The 23760-nt window shown below is 46.0% G+C and overlaps 1 protein-coding gene across 1 annotated transcript in view; it reads right to left on the bottom strand.

Annotated features, from left to right (window-relative positions):
- SHOC1 (shortage in chiasmata 1) overlaps positions 1 to 23760 on the bottom strand; it is a 1715507-nt gene that overhangs the window by 112840 nt on the left and 1578907 nt on the right. Inside the window, exon 26 of the mRNA XM_086963751.1 lies at positions 4496 to 5525. Coding sequence (XP_086819877.1) covers positions 4496 to 5525 — 1030 coding nt within the window. The remainder of the gene's footprint in view (positions 1 to 4495; positions 5526 to 23760) is intronic.

Raw genomic sequence — 23760 nt, 5'->3', positions numbered from 1 at the left:
TGTCAGCAACAGCGTGGGAAATATTAGGTGCATGGCCTCAAAAAATTCTCAAAGTTGGGCAGGGGTCACACCAGTTCCAGGAACCTCAGGTAGGGACAGAGCCACCACCCAGGCACAAGCTCAGTTGCAGAGCCAGGCCTCGAATGACAATGCTCTCTCATCCCATCTGAAGACCATGACGGATGGGCGAAGTCGAAGAAGTCTTTGACTTTTTCTTCTTCTTTTTCTTATGGGACTTGCCCGGACAACTTTGAATGCAATGAAGATATTGGGATCCGCAACCGATCCTGGGACCTTCCTCTCGACCGGGATCGAGACTGTTGCGGAGTCGCACTTTGAGCGGCAAGGAGCTTGATGGACCACTCCCTGAACCCTTTGGGATGCATGGCGTGGAAATCGACGCAGGTGTTTGTGCCGTGAGTGTGCTCCCAACACCAGAGGCAAACAATGTAGGGGTCCGTCACCAACATCTGTCGATGACAGGCACCCCTGGGCTTGAAGCTGGCTTTCTTAGGGGACACCCCGCCACACCAGGAGAAGATCTCTCAAAAAAAACTTTAACAAAAATCTAAAAAACTGCAGTCAAAAATTGCCTGGGGGTAGCTTTCTTCAGATCTGCACTGACTGGTGCGGAAAGAAAAGAACTGACATCACCATTCTGAGGTGGCTCCTATATAGACAACACCCATGTCACTTCCGGTGTGGACGACACCGATGACACCACTTTGAGCTGAATGACCTCACCTACTGGCACGCAAGGGGTACTGCTCACAACAAAAGTTTTTGGATCTAGTCTGATGCTGGAGATAATTTAAGGTAAGTAATCTGCCGCTAGAAGTTTCTTTCAGCTATGTGAAATTAGGCCATACATTTTTTTTAAACAGACAAACACAGTACTAAGCATGTTGGGACCTGTAATTTTGCTTTTCTTGTTAGGAGTAGGGATCCATAGTGCCTTGCATGGTTGGTGCCAGTATTAAAGTCGGTCTTTGGAGCCTCCGCAATTAGAGTTATAGATAACATGCAACACTAGAATTGACTACCACGACGCTGTGACATAGTGAACTAGCCATATGCTTTCAGACATCAGTTTGCATTCTCGGTCTTTTAGTTTCACTTTTCCCAGTATAAGCTATATTTATTTACTTAGTGCCTCGTTCAATATAAAATATATCACTGTCGACCTGGGCTTCAAAGTTCCAAAGTGTTGTTAGATAAAGGCCTGAACTGTCTGGAAGTGTTTCACATGATATGGTATAACTTGGCAGCTGTGATTAAGGACCACCACCCTACACATGCGTGCCCGTCTGCCCATTTACACGTATGCATTACGTGGACTCTGACTTTACCATTCCTTTACAGCCCTAATTGAACAACTTCGATGTCTGGATGCCCCAGGACCATTTAATTGTGATGTGATGATTTTGTCTCAACTACGTGTGTGTGTGTGAGAGTTTCAGGGTCTATCGCTCAAAATATTAATGTAAGTTTTTAAGCACAGGTTCCTGCCTTAAATATAAATATATTTTTAGGGGAGGGCTTGGGGCCATCTTCAGTGTCCTATGAAGATTCATTTCTACAGCTCTTGGAACAGCCCCTGCCCAGCCATCATATGCCATAGCCCTGTCTTAGTGGCAATGGAATGGTCTCTAGAGACAGCCCCCGCCCCTGCCCGACCATCACATGCCACAGTCCTGTCTTCAGTGCCCATAAGACGGTGTTTGGGGCCAGGCCCAGCTCGACTCTCACATGCTACATTCCTGTCTTCAGTGCCAATAGGACGGCCATTGAAGCCAGACCCTGTCCGGCCGTCACATGTCACAATCATGCCTTCAGTGCCCATAGTGCTGTGGAGCCACACCCTCCCTGCGGGGCCTGATGATGACAGCACCATGGTTTTTGTTGATATTTATGTGGTATGAGGGCTGGAGAACAGAAGTTTAATCCGGAAGGGCAAATGGCCTTAGGATAGTTATTACTTTGTTTTATTTTTATTTAAAGGTTTGACCCACAATAATAGTTTGTTTCTCGGACATGCTGGATGTAGACCAAACACAACATATAGAATGGAGGACTATTAACAAGTGATGTTCCATTTGCCGAACAGGGAAGGGTGAAATCCGGAACCGGTTGCATATTCATTTCTGATGCAGGAGCATTAACCGAGTATTGATCAACTATTCTTGCCCATTTAACCCAAATGACCTGGCTGGATCATAGGTCTAGCAGTAGTTTAGCAGTGGCCATACGGTTTATGTGATTGAAGTGCCTATCAAAAATACGTAATATTGCACAGTCTTTACAAGTAAATAATGTTTATTACTACATTCTTGCATGCTGTCTCTAAATTGTATAGCCCCTAAACGCAGCATTAAAAACTGAATTTTAATTAAAACTTCTGATTATTGGCTGTCTTTGTTATTCCCTCCCTTTCAAATGACCCTCTCCTTGCCTTCCTTCATTTGCATGCCTCCTTTCTCTGAGCACAACCTACTCTGTCACATAAATGTTTGACTTATTCTTTATCACTGCATTTCTACAAATTGCTGCAGCTCATGTTAAAGATCACAATCTCCCCGCCTTCCTCTGAAGGGCATACCTATGCAAAGTAACAATACCCAGTCTCCTCTACATCAGCTAATAATCCCACCGTGTACATGACCGCACCTACCCCCCACTTATGACCACAACTAACCTCTATTAATTTATTCCACCATGAAGAAACTGGAATGACTGCATGGAATGATTTGCTTGAGTGCACAAGACTAATGCTGATAACTAAGACTAACTGATACCACTGGACTAACCACTAACCTTGGGATCTGGAGGATCCTTGCCTAAAGTGCTTCAACACCTCGTCAGGGGTAGTAAGTACTATATAAATGCAATTATAATTACAATTACATATATTGACGCACCCCTCTGAAAGCCACGACATACCAGAAATAAAAGTATGAATAGCATCAAAAAACATGGGTTCAAGTCTACTTGAACAGCTAATCCAGGTTTGACTGATTTTAGAGGTGGACCAGAAAGGATTCTCGAGCAATTTCAATTTCACTGGCTGGTACATTTCGTATACTGGGGCAAAATGGTGATTCCTTGATATCTCTTTAAAATAAATTTGGAGGCATAAACTCGGAAACACTGTAGAGACGGAAATGGTCACTACTAATATAACCGGTGAATGATATAATTCAGATATGCATGAGCCGCTTTTCTCATTTAAATGTTAGAACTGGATCAACCCCCTGACTTTTGTCCTGGAAGCCTTCTGTTCTCCGTTTGGTTGGTCTACCACCCAACTAACTAACTTGTCTTGGGATGAGGCATCACTGACTGGCAATGCCAGATGTCAGTTCCCTGGGATGGAGACAGGAGGGAGCCTTTATAAGCCTGGAATATTTCTCACATAAGACTGCTCCCATTTCTTCTAATTAGAAAGTGTGCAGAGGATTAATGATACGACATGATCTCGGAGATGTGTAACGTATGGGACCTGGCAAGAGTGTTATGTCCCACAAATCAATACTCTGAAGTGCTCATTTACAAGCCCTATGCTCTGTCGAAACGTCACTTTTTGTGAAATTCCAGCGGTATACAGGGCTTAGCCATATCTACAAGGCCACATAAAGCCACTCATGGCCTTGTAGATATTTGAGTAAGACAACACAGCGCAAGTCGCTGCGTTGCCTCACACTGCAATGGGGAGGAAGGTCTTCCTCCCTGCACAAAAACAATCCTCCAATTGAACACCAGGGAAGGGAAAGAGTATAGGAATGTGCTGTATCTGATAGTTATGGCACATTCCTGCCTTTTTCTTTTGCCACAGGGCAGTGCAGCAGGAAGGCTTGCTGCGCTGCCCTAGGGCAAAATATTGTAAATGATGCCCTATGTTTGTTGCAGAGCCATGAGGGTTGATATGTGTTGGTGATCTGACTGAGAGTTTGTAGTGTCAGATTGGCTGCTACTTGCACCCACTGATTTTAACCCCCAAAATATTTGGCAAACATATATTATGCCCACTGTACATTTGGAAAGGGCCCATATTAATATACATTTGTAGTGTGAAAAGGGTTCAGAGATGGACTTCTTAGTCCAGTCGGAAATGGAACACCAAAACGCAAGCCTGCCTGACTGGGGTATGGCAAGGGGCCATGCCCAAGTCGGACAGGCCCCAAACCACCTGCTGGTAAGCAGGAGGTGGGGAACGATGTATGCATGGTTTTGGTTTCCCACTAGCAGCAAACACCACCTGTCATTGTCTACCCCTGTGCACTACTGATCGGGTGGAGTACATTGCTACTCAATATGAATGGAGTGCGATGAAATTTGTTAAGAATTGCAAAAAGTCCAGTATTTCAAAAACTACAAAGATTCACACCCTCCCCCTGCGCTCAAGAAAAACGTCATGCCGTTTACCTTTGTGGCAAATGCGGTGTTTTTGAAGTATTTAACAAATGGAAAATATGTTTGAAGACATTGGTCACCATACCTTCTAATACTCTGCTCTCTCTATTCTCTGAAAGTGGACTGGACCTTTTTCTTTCCATCTGGGCTTCACCTGTTTGTTGAAAATGCAGGTTGCTGTTATTATATGAAAATGCACTAGTGCTCTGAATTGCAGCAGGGTTTTGTAGCATCGCTGGCTTCTGCTTGATTGGTGAATAAGGGTGTTGGAGCATCTTTCCTTCGCTGCGGGTTGCTCGGCCCATATACAGCATGTCTGTGAATTCGTCAGATAGGCTCCCAAAGCCTTGCTCAGATTGAAGTTCATGAACATGCGCCAAGAAACTGTCTTTCTCTGATGGGGGCTCCCATAGGTCGAGTGACCTCTTCTCGGGCCTTTCCGGGTCGTTTGCTGCAAGCTGAGACTGAAAGAGAAGAGTTTTTTCATTGTTCTTGAGGCTCGAATGGGCACTTCCCCGAAAATCCAATGGCTCGTAGCTGAGATGACCCATCTCTTGATCCGTCGACCATTTCCAGTCTCGTGACTCGTTTTGCTGGTGCTTTAAAATGTATGAAGGGATGGATTTCATGCCACTGTTGGAGTAACTATAAGGACGTGCACTCGATTCACAAAGGGTGTTATTTCTTCCCAAAGGAAATCCGCTTGGCATCAGATTGTCCAGGCGAGGAAATTGGGCTTTAGGCAAACGTTCTGTGTCCACTGTCTTTAAAGACTGAAGAAAGTGACCATCAACCTCATTGTCTTGCATATGATAAGGACTGCTCTGTTTATAGTAAAATGGCTCGGACGCCAAAGGGCTCTGCGTCCAGAGCACTTCCGAATCAGTATATGACTCCGGATCTCTTTGACTTGTCGAGGCTGCCTTGGCTGCTAGCTGCACCATATGAAACCGTGGCCCAGCCTCTGGTGCCCCCTGAAGATGTGAAGAATGTGACCAGCAGTGCCTGGTGGCACTAAAGTCGTTTGCATTTTCTGGCGGTGTAGTCACTTGTTTCCTCACTTGTGCTGATGCTGAAGAGTTGAATCTATGCATCGAAGTGATATCACTAAAAGACTAAAGGAGAAGAAAATCATATTTGTTAGTCGTGAGAGGTCCGTGTGCTGCAGAATTCAACTAAAATATTCGCACAGAGAAACTGTGTGGTAAAATTGTCTGTCAGACACTTTATAATAGGGAAGATTGTAACACGCATTACTCTGCAGGCTCTATGCCACAAGTTACCAAAAGATTTACAAGACTTAGTTTGCCATATATTCCAGACCAATGAAGTTGTAATAAGATCATGCAGATCAGTAGTAAAAAGTAGTAGTCAGCTTGAAAATGAATGAACACTGTTAACATCAAAGATTGTATTAAGCTGTCCAGACACTTATTTGCAATGCAGTAAAATAGACCGCTTTCAAGTTACTTACATTTGGTTACAATATTTCTAGTACATACATAATATTCGTAAAGATTGGTCACCTTATGACTATTCCTTCGAGTCACGAAGCTGGTGTGGAAATCCTTACCTCAGCAGTGACTCTCCAGCAGAGCCAGGTGATACTCTACACTCTGCTTCCGGACGTGACATCACCACAGTACATTAGGTGCCACATTCAGTGACATCACCGGACTATATAATTGTGGAGTTAAAAAAAATGATATCCGCCACAAAATGTGATGAGGGCCCCCCGAGTCTCCCACACCTCACAGGTATTCACTGTCCCTAGGCTGCATAAGGCCACATTTCTTGCTGTTGTCAGCTCCATTCCATCTAGGAGGGGGCAGAGAGGAACATAGAGAGCAGTGACAGCAACAAATACAGCGCATACGACGTTTGCATACCTTGCTATCTTACTAATCATGGCATTAGCTCATGGGGTAGGAGGGATGGCTGTGAATAATCCATGGAAAGATCATTTATCCAACGTAAATATTGGTAATGAAGGTAAGTGCATTTTTGTTCTGGTGGGTACATATTCCCGCAGATTCCCCACCTGATGAATGAGCTCCAAAGTAGTACCTCCCTGGGAGATGGGACTGAGTCGTTCACATGAACCGGGAATATCATGCAAATCTCCTCATACAAAGTACCTGTCACTACATGCCTGAGAATGGAGGCAGTAGTGATTTGCAAAAGTATTCAAGGGTGAACACATAGCTGCTCTGCAGATGTCGCCCAACGGGACGCCTCTGGAAAGGTCAGTAGAAGCAGCTTTGGTCTTTGTGGAACGAGCATGAACTTTGGGGCCATTACTGCTCTCTACCTATACAGGGTGACGTATCTTTGAGGATGCTTCACTTTTCGTCGGCATGCGTTGTTCTTTTCCTCTGTAAAAATCATCTGCATCACGTTAGTTTTAATATATGCAATCCGGAAAATCCCCTGTAAAACTGACGCATTGGTATTTATGATTTTTTTCCCAAACTGAAGCATTGTCTGAAAGAGGGCCGCTGCTCTTGAGATACGTCAAAATGCCTATGCCTCAAAAATACAGGCTTATGCATGACGCATTGGCTATTTTAGAAGATCCGACCAGTTGAAGTGTCTTGAAACTGTGTAATCTGCATTCAAGTCACATCCTCTCACTAGGTAAGTGCACACATAAGGTAGATAACACAGTAAATTATACATTACACTCCATTATTGCCTTATGTATCGCATACGTGGACAAAGTGGTACAAATCAATACACTATGCCCACTTATATGCTTGACATACAGGATCAATGTAATAGAGTGCAATCTGAGTTTTTCTCCTTTTCACACTATTACAGTTGTCCTATACAATAACACACATCGCCTCTGTCTTTTGACGCATTGCTGTAGTTGAGTACGTTTTATGACCAACTACAGCAATGCACCACATTTGGGCTGGGTACCTTGCGGCATCCTTCACATGAACACATCGGAATTAAGATGCATCATGAGTGGTTTTGATGCATTGCTGCATTCCTATAGCGATGTGTCATTTCTTGCAAATGAGGCCCACAGTTTTGAGGGTCAACATTTGAAGGGTGCAACTGCTCAGGGGCGCAAATGGAGTCCCCGTGAAAATCATGAGAACCCAATTCAAGTCCCATTGAGGAACGACAATGGGAGTGAGAGGTAAAAGGTTAGACAGGCTGTTAGACCTGGCACCATTGGCGTGGGTCTCCCTTCCATTTTTGCTGTTGCCTCATGTGTTTTTGCTGGTATTAGATGCTTTGGGCACTGTGCCACTGCTATTCAGTGCCACAGTGCAAGTGCTCCCTATTGTAAACTGATGATTTAATCAGTGATTCCATGTTTGGCTATTTGGTTTACTTGTCAGACCCTAGTCAAGTGCACTGAGTATGCCCAAGGCGTGTAAATCCAAATGCTGCTGGTGGGCCTGCAGCACTGGTTGTGTTACCCACAGAAGCAGCCTTGTAAAATGTGTCTAAGGTCTGCCATTGCAGAGCCTGTGTGCAGTTTGGTACTGTCACGCTGACTGGGCAAGTGCACCCACTTGCCAGTACCTAAACCTTCCCTTTTCTTCATTTCAGTCACCCCTATGGTAGGCCCAAGGGCAGGGTCATTGCGAGTATAAGGTAGGACATGCCCTGATGTGTATGACATGTCCTAATAGTGAATTACAGCTATTTTCGTTTTTCACTATTGCAAGGATACCTGTTCTCCATAGGCCAGAATGGGCTGTTAGATTATTACATGTTTATAATCCTAACTGACTCAGAGAACATGGTAGAAATTCGAGTTTAGTTTGCCTGAACTCAGAATGATAAAACACATCTTTTAGTGAAGTTGGTGTTAACATTCTGTGTTTGCAAATACCACTTTGAGAAAGTAGGTTTTTGCTTACCTAACCTTTTAAGCCTGCCTCTGCTAGGTTGTGTATTCCTTTGTCTAGTTTTGTGAGTGACAGGGCTGGGGGATTCTAAGAGACAGGATGAGTCATCCCAGTTTTGAATAGAGAGATCTGCATCTAGATGGGAGGGAGGAGTTGCACCTGAACCTTGAATAGGACTGAGTCTGCCTTCCAAAATGCTGGCTCCACCTCCTGGGGAGTGGCTGATGTCTCTGCCCTGCACACTGAAAGAAGAGGAGTCATGTAAACAAAGTGCTCCAAGATTGTAATTGCCTTCCACAATGCTGGCTCCACCTCCTGTGGGGCGTCTGATGTGCCAGCCCTGCACTGTGAAAGGAAAGGAGAAGTCCGGTAGACAGAGTGCTTCAGCACTGGTTTGGACTGGGCAAGGCCCCTCTCCACTCAGAGAACAAAGGATTGAGGGGTATAAATATTAGGACCCTGATCCCATGAAATGAAATCACTTTGGACTACAAGAAGAATCCTTTACTGAAGAGAGGAACCTGAAGAAACTGAGGAGAGAGGAACCTGAAGAAACTGAGGAGAGACTATTCCCAAATTGAAGTGCTGCTTGGGAGATTGGCCTGCAGTGGTTGCCTTACTGCCAACTGAAGGAGAAAGGAACTTTGTGTACTTTGCTTTCAACTTGTGAAGGATCTCCAAGGGCTTGGAAAAGAGCTTGCCTCCTGCTGAAGCCTCAGGGACAACAGACTTTAACCCCCAGCTCCCAGAGTTCTTTTGGAAGTGCCTGCTCCTGTTTTGGGCCTTCTGAGGAACTGCGTGTCGCAAGGAGCTGGAAGCGCGACTCATTGAGAAGAAGCGAGTCGCCGTCGCTGTGCCTGCCGTCGCAACTCGGAAGGAGGGTGTGACGCTGGAACTGTCGCACTGCACCGCATCCGAGAGAAGCGTGCCGCATCGAAGAGGAAGCATGTCGCTATCGCTGCAGCTTAGTGGGTATGTAACAAGGACCCCCTGAGAGTAAGGATACAACAGTTCCTAGGTCAGGGAAAATAGAGCATTTGACAGAAAACAACCTAGGCAACTAATGGTTCATAGTATAATATATAAAAGGACAAAAGGCTATACAATTCTTAGAAAAATACAAGTTTTATTATTGATTTTTTAAGCATTTAAAAAAAGACATATGGCAAAAGACAGGAGATTTAAAAACAATAAACATACATAGAGTCATGAGTTATACAATATCATACATTTATAACAGTAAATGTGAGCACATCAAAGATATGTTAAAAAGTTGAAAGTGGCAAATTGGGTCTCTACGCGCGTTTCGGCGAACCAGCGCCTTCTTCTGGAGTAGCCACACAGTTTCTAAAAAATATATACATATAAAATACATTAGTTATACAAGATTTCCAAAAAGAGACATACATTCTCCTATAATTAAAAATCAGTAGCCAATTTGTCCTATTTCTAATTAGTAATACTTGATACATTTCTAACTTTTCTCTCATTTCCTTGCATGTAATAATAGACTCATCATGAGTGACATTGTGTGGGGTAGTTGATATATGGTCTTTCGGTAAGGTATTTATGAAAGACCAGGGGGTAAAAAAAACGGCAATCCAGCTCATGACCCTTATACCCTTCCAATCCTTTATTTTCCTGTTTTTCTCTACCACTGCCACTTTCAACTTTTTAACATATCTTTGATGTGCTCACATTTTATTGTTTTTAAATCTCCTGTCTTTTGCCATATGTCTTTTTTTAAATGCTTAAAAAATCAATAATAAAACTTGTATTTTTCTAAGAATTGTATAGCCTTTTGTCCTTTTATATATTATACTATGAACCATTAGTTGCCTAGGTTGTTTTCTGTCAAATGCTATCGCTGCAGCTGCCGTCGCAACTCGGAAGGAGGGTGTCGCCGCTGTAGCTGTCACATTGCACCGCATCGAGAGAAGAGTCTCGCAGCGAGGTCGGCGCGTGTCGCCGTCGCTGTGCCTGCCGTTGCAACTCCAAGGGAGGGTGTTGCCCCTGGAACTGTCGCACTGCACCGCATCAAAGGAAAGCGCCTTGCATCCTCGAGAAGCGCGCTGCAGTTGGAGCTGCTGCCGTCACATCGTGGATGTCGTTGCTGTAGTTGTCGCATCTTGCGGAAGCTTCACGCATCATGGGGCAAGAGTGTCGCAAGTGGAGCTGCTGCCGTCGTATCGCGGAACAAGAGTGCCGCCGCTGCAGTCCACGCATCGAATCGAGGACTTCTCGCATTACCGGAGAAGCGTGTCGCATCTGGAAGATCTTCCCGTCTTTATTTCTTTGTACTTGTACTTTTCTGCATTTTTCTTGCTGCGACATTGCTTGTTGTGGAAGAGCAACGCAACCTAAGGTACATTGACGAAACGTGTCGCATCTCAAGAACCGAACTTAACTAAGCTAAATCTACCATCTTAAAATGATAGTATTGTGTATTTTTGTCATTGATGGTCTTGTGGTAACTCTATATATATAAGTATACTTATTTTTGATATAAAAACCTTGTGTGGTGTCCATCTGTAGTGTTGTCATTGGGTTACTATATGTGGTCACAAATGCCTTACACACTGCCTCTGAGATAAGCCAGTCTGCTCGTGCCTAGCTACCAAGGGAGTGAGCAGGTGTTATTTAGGAGTGTAATTCCCTTATCCTGACTAGAGGCAAGGGTCCCTATTTGTCACAAGTACCTACCTGTGCCAACTAGAGACCCTAAATTCTAACACAGGCCCATAAGAAAACACATGACAACAAGGGGCTTAAACCGGGATTGCTGATCCAGCAGCCAGAGGAAAGAGGACAAGGCAGTTAAATAGCCTTTCACAGTAGCAATGGCACAGCCCATCTGAGGCAGGAAAATCACAAACTGTAGCACTTGCAATAACTTGGCCTGGAAGGGATCACAACCATTGTCCGCACAACAGGCAACAAAGTTGCCATATCTACTGTAATAGGCCAACTTAGTGAAGGGGCAATGTGCACATAAGATGATGTCTTGCCTCTATTGGCTGCTGAAAGGAGCTCAGTTGTCCCAGCTCAATTCCCAAGCATCAATGTGGAGGTCTCGTGGGTTGGGGTGCAGAATTAGTACCCTGACAGAGAGAAGGTCAGGCCTGAATGGAACGCAAAGCGGGGGACATGTGAAGAAGCACAGAAGGTCTGCATCACACCCTTCTCAGCCAATTAAGAGCAATGAGAATGACTGAGTATACCCTTCCCACTCAGGGTGACAAATGCAGAAACTACAGTTGATGGACAGAATGCAGAACAATGTCATACATTCACCCCAGTACAGAGATCTGCGCCTAAATCCATTGTTTCTTTGCACTCCACACCACCCCAGTTCAGACATGGCCATATGCAGATCAGCCTTAACCCTGTGCCTCATGGGAACAGTCCAGCCCGAACTGCCAAGCCATGTCTTCCCTGGACCGGAATCAAGCATCCTAGGACCGGTTTCTGGCTATCAGCCATCATCAGCCAGGATAGTTTGATTCCTGTGGTGTGCAGCGCACAGGACTCACGTCTGAGCATACCCTTCCCACTCGGGGTGACAAATGCAAAAACAACAGTTGATGGACAGAATGCAGAACAATGTCATACAGTCACCCCAGTACAGAGATCTGGGCTAAATCCATCTTTTTTTGCACTCCCCACCACCCCAGTTTAGACACAGCCATATGCAAATCAGCCTTGACCCTGTTCCTCATGGGAAAAGTCCAGCCCAAACTGCCAAGCAATGTCTTCCCTGGACCGGAATCAAGCATCCTGGGACCGGTTTCTGGCTATCAGCCGTCATCAGCCAGGATAGCTTGATTCCAGTGGTGTGGAGAGCACGGGACTCACGTCTGAGCATACCCTTCCCACCCAATACATTCACCCCAGTACAGAGATCTGGGCCTAAATCCATCGTTTTTGTGCACTCCACACCACCCCAGTTCAGACATGGCCATATGCAGATCAGCCTTTCTGGCTATCAGCCGTCATCAGCCAGGATAGCTTGATTCTAGTGGTGTGGAGAGCAGGGGACTCAAGTCTGAGCATACCCTCCCCACTCGGGGTGACAAATGCAAAAACAACAGTCGATGTACAGAATGCAGAACAATGACATACATTCACCCCAGTACAGAGATCTGCGCCTAAATCCTTCGTTTTTTTGCTCAGCACACCACCCCAGTTCAGACATGGCCATATGCAAATCAGCCTTGACCCTGTGCCTCATGGGGACAGTCCAGCCCGAACTGCCAAGCCATTTCTTCCCTGGACCGGAATCAAGCATCCTAGGACCGGTTTCTGGCTATCAGCCATCTTCAGCCAGGATAGCTTGACTCCAGTGGCGTGGAGAGCACGGGATTCACGTCTGAGCATACCCTTCGCACTCGAGGTGACAAAGGCAAAAACAACAGATGATGGACAGAATGCAGAACAATGTCATACATTCACCCCAGTACAGATATCTGGGCCAAAATCCATCGTTTCTTTGCTCACTACACCACCCCAGGTCAGACATGGCCATATGTAAATCAGACTTGACCCTGTGCCTCATGGGAACAGTCTACCCCGAACTGCCAAGCCATGTCTTCCCTGGACCGGAATCAAGCATCCTAGGACCGGTTTCTGGCTATCAGCCGTCTTCAGCCAGGATAGCTTGACTCCAGTGGCGTGGAGAGCACGGGATTCACGTCTGAGCATACCCTTCGCACTCGAGGTGACAAAGGCAAAAACAACAGATGATGGAGAGAATGCAGAACAATGACATACATTCACCCCAGTACAGAGATCTGCGCCTAAATCCTTCGTTTTTTTGCTCAGCACACCACCCCAGTTCAGACATGGCCATATGCAAATCAGCCTTGACCCTGTGCCTCATGGGAACAGTCCAGCCCGAACTGCCAAGCCATTTCTTCCCTGGACCGGAATCAAGCATCCTAGGACCGGTTTCTGGCTATCAGCCATCTTCAGCCAGGATAGCTTGACTCCAGTGGCGTGGAGAGCACGGGATTCACGTCTGAGCATACCCTTCGCACTCGAGGTGACATAGGCAAAAACAACAGATGATGGACAGAATGCAGAACAATGTCATACATTCACCCCAGTACAGATATCTGGGCCAAAATCCATCGTTTCTTTGCTCACTACACCACCCCAGTTCAGACACGGCCATATGTAAATCAGACTTGACCCTGTGCCTCATGGGAACAGTCTAGCCCGAACTGCCAAGCCATGTCTTCCCTGGACCGGAATCAAGCATCCTAGGACCGGTTTCTGGCTATCAGCCGTCTTCAGCCAGGATAGCTTGACTCCAGTGGCGTGGAGAGCACGGGATTCACGTATGAGCATACCCTTCGCACTCGAGGTGACAAAGGCAAAAACAACAGATGATGGACAGAATGCAGAACAATGTCATACATTCACCCCAGTACAGATATCTTGGCCTAAATCCATCGCTTTTTTGCTTACCACACCACCCCAGTTTAGACATGGCCATATGCAAATCAGCCATGCCCCTGTGCCTCATGGGAACAGTCCATCCCGAACTGCCAAGCCATGTATTCCCAGGACTGTAATCAAGCATCCTAGGACCTGTTTCTGGCTATCAGCCATCTTCAGCCAGGATAGCTTGACCCCAGTGGCGTGGAGAGCATTGGACTCACGCCTGAGCATACCCATCCCACTCGGGGTGACAGATGCAAAAACAACACTTGATGGACAGAATGCAGAACAATGTCATACATTCACTCCAGTTCAGAGATCTAGGCCTAAATACATAGTTTTTTTGCTCACCACACCACCCCAGTTCAGACATGGCCATATGCAAATTAGCCATGACCCTGTGCCTCATGGGAACAGTCCAGCCCAACTGCCAAGCCATGTCTTGCCTGGACTGTAATCAAGCATCCTAGGACCTGTTTCTGGCTATCAGCCGTCTTCAGCCCGGATAGCTTGACTCCAGTGGCGTGGAGAGCACGGGACTCACGTCTGAGCGTATCCGTCCCACTCAGGGTGGCAAATGCAAAAACAACAGTTGATGGACAGAATGCTGAACAATGTCATACATTCACCCCAGTTCAGAGCTCTGGGCCTAAATCCATCGTTTTTTTGCTCAGCACACCACCCCAGTTCAGACATGGCCATATGCAAATCAGCCTTGACCCTGTGCCTCATGGGAACAGTCCAGCCCGAACTGCCAAGCCATTTCTTCCCTGGACCGGAATCAAGCATCCTAGGACCGGTTTCTGGCTATCAGCCGTCTTCAGCCAGGATAGTTTGACTCCAGTGGCGTGGAGAGCACGTGATTCACGTCTGAGCATACCCTTCGCACTGGAGGTGACAAAGGCAAAAACAACAGATGATGGACAGAATGCAGAACAATGTCATACATTCACCCCAGTATAGATATCCTGGCCTAAATCCATCGTTTTTTTGCTTACCACACCACCCCAGTTCAGACATGGCCATATGCAAATCAGAGTTGACCCTCTGCCTCATGGGAACAGTCTAGCCCGAACTTCCAAGCCATGTCTTCCCTGGACCGGAATCAAGCATCCTAGGACCGGTTTCTGGCTATCAGCCTTCTTTAGCCAGGATAGCTTGACCCCAGTGGCGTGGAGAGCACTGGACTCACGTCTGAGCATACCCGTCCCACTCGGGTGACAGATGCAAAAACAACAGTTGATGGACAGAATGCAGAACAATGTCAGACATTCACCCCAGTACAGAGATCTAGGCCTAAATCCATCTTTTTTTGCTCACCACACCACCCCAGTTTAGACATGGCCATATGCAAATCAGCCATGCCCCTGTGCCTCATGGGAACAGTCCATCCCGAACTGCCAAGCCATGTCTTCCCAGGACTGTAATCAAGCATCCTAGGACCTGTTTCTGGCTATCAGCCATCTTCAGCCAGGATAGCTTGACCCCAGTGGCGTGGAGAGCATTGGACTCACGTCTGAGCATACCCATCCCACTCGGGGTGACAGATGCAAAAACAACAGTTGATGGACAGAATGCAGAACAATGTCATACATTCACTCCAGTTCAGAGATCTAGGCCTAAATACATAGTTTTTTTGCTCACCACACCACCCCAGTTCAGACATGGCCATATGCAAATCAGCCATGACCCTGTGCTTCATGGGAACAGTCCAGCCCAACTGCCAAGCCATGTCTTGCCTGGACTGTAATCCAGCATCCTAGGACCTGTTTCTGGCTATCAGCCGTCTTCAGCCCGGATAGCTTGACTCCAGTGGCGTGGAGAGCACGGGACTCACGTCTGAGCGTATCCGTCCCACTCGGGGTGGCAAATGCAAAAACAACAGTTGATGGACAGAATGCAGAACAATGTCATACATTCACCTCAGTTCAGAGCTCTGGGCCTAAATCCATCGTTTTTTTGCTCAGCACACCACCCCAGTTCAGACATGGCCATATGCAAATCAGCCTTGACCCTGTGCCTCATGGGAACAGTCCAGCCCGAACTGCCAAGCCATTTCTTCCCTGGACCGGAATCAAGCATCCTAGGACCGGTTTCTGGCTATCAGCCGTCTTCAGCCAGGATAGTTTGACTCCAGTGGCGTGGAGAGCACGTGATTCACGTCTGAGCATACCCTTCGCACTCGAGGTGACAAAGGCAAAAACAACAGATGATGGACAGAATGCAGAACAATGTCATACATTCACCCCAGTATAGATATCCTGGCCTAAATCCATCGTTTTTTTGCTTACCACACCACCCCAGTTCAGACATGGCCATATGCAAATCAGAGTTGACCCTCTGCCTCATGGGAACAGTCTAGCCCGAACTGCCAAGCCATGTCTTCCCTGGACCGGAATCAAGCATCCTAGGACCGGTTTCTGGCTATCAGCCATCTTCAGCCAGGATTGCTTGACCCCAGTGGCGTGGAGAGCACTGGACTCACGTCTGAGCATACCCGTCCCACTCGGGTGACAGATGCAAAAACAACAGTTGATTGACAGAATGCAGAACAATGTCAGACATTCACCCCAGTACAGAGATCTAGGCCTAAATCCATTGTTTATTTGCTCACCACACCACCCCAGTTCAGACATGGCCATATGCAAATCAGCCATGACCCTGTGCCTCATGGGAACAGTCCATCCCGATCTGCCAAGCCATGTCTTCCCTGGACTGTAATCAAGCATCCTAGGACCTGATTCTGGCTATCAGCCATCTTCAGCCAGGATAGCTTGACTCCAGTGGCGTGGAGAGCATTGGACTCACGTCCGAGCATACCCGTCCCACTCGGGGTGACAGATGCAAAAACAACAGTTGATGGACAGAATGCAGAACAATGTCATACATTCACTCCAGTACAGAGATCTAGGCCTAAATGCATCGTTTTTTGCCTACCACACCACCCCAGTTCAGACATGGCCATATGCAAATCAGCCATGACCCTGTGCCTCATGGGAACAGTCCAGCCCAACTGCCAAGCCATGTCTTACCTGGACTGTAATCCAGCATCCTAGGACCTGTTTCTGGCTATCAGCCGTCTTCAGCCAGGATAGCTTGACTCCAGTGGCGTGGAGAGCACAGGACTCACGTCTGAGCATACCTGTCCCATTCGGGGTGACAAATGCAAAAACAACAGTTGATGGACAGAATGCAGAACAATGTCATACATTCACCCCAGTACAGAGATCTGGGCCTAAATCCATCGTTTTTTTGCTCTAAAAGGTGGCCATACTGCAGCACGGCGAAGCCACGCCCCCGCAGTTAGGGAATACTTGTCTCTCTTTTCTTATGACATGGATTTCCAAGATTTCTTGTTAGGTCCTAGATCATTAAGTTCTAAATCATTTATATACGCCATGAATCAACTTTGTAAACATTCCCAGCAGGAAGCTGCTGAACTTTTAAGAGGAATTGGCGGGAATAATTTGGAAAAGGCTTTAGCTGTTGTGGTTAACGGCTTGACCCTATTGTCAATTCAAATGTACTCTTTTAATAATATTGTATCATCTGCATTCGATATAATAAAAAGTGACAAGTCCATCTTACAGCACTGACAAAGTCAACTTTGATCGATTATGCAACTGAGTTTGATGTTGCAGATTTTAAAATACAGTAGTGTGCGATGGAAATACTTGAAATAGACTGATTTATTTGTGCCTTACAATTTGACACACATACAGAAAATAATGGCAAAAAAGATGCGACTTACACAATGTTAAGTAGAGAGCATTAAAAAAAATTGCCCTTCACAGTAGCTAAGACACCATCAGCCATAAGGTTAATCCACAGATTTATCTCAAAACCAGTTTCTACGTTTCATTTTACATCTTGTTTGAAACATTTTCAAGTCAGGAGATATGAGGTGTTAGGGGAGAGATTTGTACACAAGACCTGGGTCCTGTCTTTTGACCACAGATGTGAGCGCCACACCAGGCAGAAAAGTTTTCTCAGCACCTAGCCTAGATGTTTTTTTAGGAGGCGGTTGGGCTGAAAGTACAACATCGACTTAGGCAGCTGGCAGATCGAACATATTTAACTGCTGTTGTTCAATCTCCATGCATGGAGGTATAGGTTGCGGAGACCAGGGTGCAGTGTCCTGTCCTTTGCTGAGACAGGAGGTTCTCCAAAAGTGGTAGCCAGATCAGAGATAAAATGGTCAAACTTGGGAGCTCTTGGTACCCTACTTTCTTGGTCCAGTCCAGAACTAATAAAATGATATGGGCCATGTCTGTCCTGACTTTTCTCAGAGCTCAAGGCATTAGATGCAGTGGCAGGAATGTGGACAGGAAAACATATTCCATTGCAGTTAGCTTGCGACCTGCTATGACTTTCCTGGAGGAAACTCCAGTATGCAGTAGTTTTAACACTACACATTCTCACCAGTAGAGAACAGATAGTCAGGGCATGAATCTCTGATCAAAGATGCCTTTGCCACCTTAAGGAAAAGATGCTACTTTTGATCTGCCAGTGGATGCCTACTGAACTAATCTGCTCTGGCTTCAGAGAACCTGACAAATACCACAGGGCAGTCATATTGTCTCTGAGTCCCTGTACCAGCCTCCACTTGATCGATTGCAAGAAGGTTTCAGGGCCTTATAAATTGCCAGAAGTCTCAAAAGATTGATATAGCATTGGTTCTCTGTTGGGGGCAAGAGGATTCTAATATCAATCTCCCCCCAGGAGACCCCTGACACCCAGCGGTGATGCATCTGCTTCAACTGTGAAGTCTTAGTCGAGAAGGAAGACTGTCCTGCCACAGGCCAGGTTGGTGCTTGACAGCCACCACAGAAGACCCTGAGCTGTCTCCTCTGCGTTATGGATGGAGTTGGAAAGGCAACCCTAATGCTGGGCCCGCTGAAACCTAAGGTTCCACTGCAGAACCTGCATATACCGTCTGGTGTTTGGGACAGGGAGGATGCACAAAACTAGGAGTCCAAGAAGACGCAGAGAATCCTTCATCGAGACCTATTATTGAGCCTCAAATATTGGGATTATATTGTGTCTCAGACTCAATGACTTAATGATGTGGTGGTAATACTTGGAAATGCAACTGTGTCCAGGTCAGCCCCAGTGAATGGAATCCTCTGTGTAGCGCTCAGGAAAAACTTCAGATCATTGATGGAAAACCCAATGATGTCAGGAGTGTGACCGTCGTCAAGAGAAGGTCTGTGACTAATTGCAGCAAGCCCACGTTAAACATCTATTCATTGAAGTTTAGACACATATGCATCCCTGACTTCTAAAAGTGGGCAATGACCAATGCCAGAACTTTCATGAAAACCTGGGGGCCTAAGTGTGGAGGAAGGGAAGCATGGCAAACTGAAAGTGTTCTACAGATAATATCTGTGGTACTGCAGGACGGGTCTAAAAAAATATGAGTCCTGCAGGTCCAGGAATCAATCTTCAGGGAAAAAGTAGGGCGTGTCTGGCCCATTTGAAAGATTTGCAAGAACAATCTGCCCGACGTGATGAATTTCTAACCAAGGAGAAATTGTTGTACCCTTCCTTCTGTATTCTGAGTTAGGACTTGCAGGGGCAAGCTAAATTGGCTTAGCAGCCTCTGCAGCAGGGCCGGAAGAGTTAGAGAATAGCTGTTGCTGCTGGCATGGTCTGCGTTAGCTGCCACCATAACCTCTGCCCCTATAGGACTGGGCCTTGCACAAAAGGTTGGAAAGGCTGACATTGTCTGTCAGCTGGAATAACCACTAAAATCCCAGTACTGTTGGTGATTAGAGTCCCATGGTTCAAATGTCCTTAAATCGTTAGAGCACTGAATCAGCCTTCTCTCCAAACAATCTAGACCCACCAAGGGACATGACCATAAGGAAAACTTAGTTGATCAAAGCCAGATGTACCTTCTAAGCCTTACGTCAGCGTTTATATGCAGCTCTGTTCCTTCACTACCCAGATCATTATGGAGTCACTGCAGTTACAAAAAGCATTGCTGTAAAATTCTCTAGATCCAATCTGGCGCTGGGGTATTCTGAAGCTGAGGAATCTGCAGTTAAAAGTATCCATCAAAAAGAAACAATACAACTTCTGTGGCATTTGAAAGGGCAGAGATGGCTGCTTTTGATGAGACTATACACCCATAGAATAGTCATGTAATTTCTGATAGTATTGGAGGAATTGCCAAGAACAAGGGCACAAGACGTAGTCCTGCTGTTCTCGAAGCATTCACAGGAGGAGTATGCCTTCTCACTGAATAGCATCCCATCACCATCAAAGGGCATGTTCATAAGAATAGCCTGGAAATGTCTCGAACATACAGTGGAAAGCATGCAAGCATACAAAAGCAGTAGTGCCATATACCAAGCAATGGTGTCTGCAGAGTCAAGGCCACCCATTCCATATGGGGTTTGCTATGCCTTGCAGGGCATCAACTTGCTGTGCCAACGCCTGCTTTTCTCTTTAGAGATTCCTTATCACATTGGCAAGATCCGACAATTTTATGTCTCGAGAATCCATCACACTCTGGCAGGAAGAACTATGTGGAGTTGTTGTTCTGTCAAGCAATCACCTGGAGTTCCAACAAGAGTGAGCTGTAGTACGCGATGTTGAATCCCAACTCCACTACTAGGCCCTAGTCACCTGGCAATGTCAAAATGCCTAGGCAACTCTAACCCAATATCGGAAAGGGGAATGGGGGATAAGAGACACTGTGGGTATCTGCACCGTCTGTGGCCTCTGATGGCTGCCTGTCTATGGATCAACTCTCCTTCCAGTGTCCTTTAAGTAGGAGGACACACAAATGAGCTCAATATGGATAACAATTAAGAGCATACCCAATCTGCCTACCTCCCTCTTTCCCAAAGTGCCTGATAATTCCCTCTTTACCGTCTGCCCTACCTGTTGTCTCACAGGTGAGTTGTTGGAAAAGGGTATCAGGTAATCACTGGAATCGGTAATACCTTAAGGAACACACAAGATTTGTGATCAATGACTGTCTCTTGGGTACAGGAGAAATGTATCATATCGTTATCTTATACATCAAGAACCAATGTAAATACAACAGTTATGCTGGCACTCATCTTGTACCTATAGACAATGAGTAATAAAGCAATACATTGAAAACAATAATGAGAAAAGAATTACTCAACTCAGGATAAGTAAATAGCACGTTGAAGAGTGATGGCCTAATGTAGTTTAGTATCTAAGCTTCCATCCGTAATTAGTATACATTCACTTTGATCAAGGTGCCATCAATAATTAGCAAACGTTCACTGTGACCAAAGTGACATAACAGTTTATGTGCTATAACAAAGTTCAGCATATTTGGCTGTTAGCCATTAGTCCATGATCTACGCTTATTAGCCAAGTAGGTATGTTATTTCTTAGAGGTTAATGTCTGCCAGTGTGCGCCACTAATAATGGGGTTCTTTTGTTGCTGACCTTACAAGTCTGTAATGAAGTTGCGCCTAAGTGTCAACACTCCAATCTAGGCGGATCACCCACACAATCAGGATGAGTACACTGCAGCACTTTACTACCATGATGTGGTTTTAATTTGGCTTCTCTTTTTCCCTTTTTAGGTCATCGTTGTATGGGCTGCAGGGTTGGTTCAAGATGGACAAACTCCCAGAAGAAATGCAGCAGGAAGCGTTGCAGTGAGAAGAGGTAAGCAGAAACCATGGGAAGCTCTATGTATGACAAGCGCTCATTGCTGGCTGGGTGCTGTTTAAGTAGCCTGCTGTACCGAGCCACACCCAATAAGGTCGCGGAGTCTTGTGAGTCCTCTGTGCTCGTGGGATTTCGGTCCTTGTTTAAGTAAGCACAAGCCCTTTCCTGAGATCAGGGAGATGCTTGTAAGCTGTGAGTTATGTGCATTGCTATGCTATTATGGATAGTGTGAATGGTGCTTGATGTATGCTAGTATGAGCAAAGTCAATGTCCTCCTCATAATCAGCATAACATCTGCTCTCAGGCTCAGAGAGGTTGAACAGGGATCTATTCCTGCACAATGCCTGTCTCTGCAACCATGGTTAGACAAGCCTAAGAGAGGGTCCTATTTTATTCCTGGTGCCTTCTTTGAAGTAGAAGTTTCTAAAGAATTTCATTTGAAGTGCTTGAAGTTTTCCACCTCCCCTGCCCTAGCTCTAATGTGGCTACATGAACAATGCAGTGGTGACAAGTCCTTTGTATGAAGGCAGGGCACAGAGTTTTGATTTACAAGGGGGCTGTGCCCAGCAACACCCCTCTTCCTGACAGTGATCAACCTTCCAGGCACACCTAATCCCCCTATTGTGTGGCTGTCTGCGAGGAATAAACACAGTCAACTGCCAACTACACTCAGTCTTTTGACCCAGCAATAGATTGCAGGCACTTAATAGCTAGGGCAGGAAAATTGCAACTTTCTTAAAGTGGGCCCATTTTACCCCTTGGGTCGGACTTATGTCCCCAACCCAATGAAAACTCTGCCCATAAGGACAGCAACCAAGAGAGACCATCAACAGCTGTCAGTATTAGGAGCAAAGCCCCAGGCCAACCAGGGGTCTCTGACCTCTGAGGTTTCTGAAAGTAGGGGGAAACATCCCAGTGTGTTAGGCACCTTCCTCACATTCTCCTTCTCACCTGTCCACAGGTGGTAGCCTGAGACTGGCCACTTAGCTCAGGGCTTGTACCATGAGGCTGAGCTCCGAAATCCAACTGTACCAATAAAGAGGAGTTGAAATAACAATTTCTCTGACACCAAACATGAAATATTTAACTGTTTCCAATCAAAAGTTAGCACTTACTGAATGTAATAAGGCAAGCCAATGTTATCCTATTGGAGAGGTAGACCTCATAGTAGTGAAAAAGAAAGGTAGAATTTGACATGTTCAAAATGACATGTTGAATTTAAAAGTACATGTCCAAACTTTCAAATACAATGCACCCTGCATTTTGGGCTACCTAGGGCCTACCTTAGGGGTGACTTATTTGTAAATTTAATGGGATTTTAAGGCTTGGCAAGTGGTTTATTGTGCAATTTGGACTGGCAGCTTAAAACTGCATTCTGGCGGCAATGACAGACCTTAGACATGTCGCGAGGGGTTACTTAAGAGGCAGGCTAAATAAGTGCTGCAGGCCTACTGGTCGTATTTCATTTACAGGCCCTGGGTATATGATATGCCACTTAACTAGATACTTATAAGTAAATTAACTGTGTCACTATTAGCACTGTTTAGCAGTGGTAAAGTGCACAGAGTCCTAAGGCCTACAAAAACAAATGAGTAAAAATAGGAGCGTGAAAGCAAGACATTTTGGGTTGACCCTGCAGAGAGGGCCAAGTCCAGCACAATCCCCCTCCAGCCTAAAGTCAAGGTACATTAATCAATACCTTGATGGGCTCTCCTGCATAGGCAATAGAATGTGGACAATGACCCTCTACCGCAGAAGGACTCGGCAGTTCTATGCCCTTCTGAACTGTGTTGGATTACTCTATCTGCACTCTCCTAAAAGACTGGACTGACCCATGGGGACCCCATTTGTGTAACACCTAATATTAATTTGCTCACAGACATTTCTGAGTAGGCAGCCAGTACCACCATGGCCAACATAGTAATGAAGCCCATTGCACTGGTTGGATCAGACTTCAACTCCAAACCCAAGGAAAACTCTTCCCATAAGGACAGCAACCAACAGAGGCCACTGGCAGCTGGCAGTGTCAAGAGCAAGGCCCCAGACCAGCCAGGGGTTTCTGACCTTTCTCAAAGTGGGGTCAACAGCCCTAAGTGTTAGGCACCCTCCTTCCAGGAGTGGTAGCCTGAGACTGGCTACTCAGCTTAGGGCCTGTACCCTGAGTCTGAACAGGTGCTTGCCAAGCCAGGGCTATAGGCAGGGAACCTCCATGCCCACTAGGGTGAAACACTGTGTCATACCGGGTCTGCCTGGTGCAGGTCATCCCACCTTCGCTGGTCTAAGAGCATTGCATTGGCTTCCTATTCAGCAGCCTGTCTGACCCATAAGACACTCTACGGAGGTGGCGCTGGGGACATACAAAATGTGTTTGCCT

The sequence above is a fragment of the Lissotriton vulgaris genome, chromosome 3_1, assembly GCF_964263255.1.
Source record: "Lissotriton vulgaris chromosome 3_1, aLisVul1.2, whole genome shotgun sequence".
NCBI classification, from domain to species: domain Eukaryota; kingdom Metazoa; phylum Chordata; class Amphibia; order Caudata; family Salamandridae; genus Lissotriton; species Lissotriton vulgaris.
Note: the sequence above shows the minus strand (reverse complement) of the source record. Positions and strands in the feature narration are given on the sequence as shown.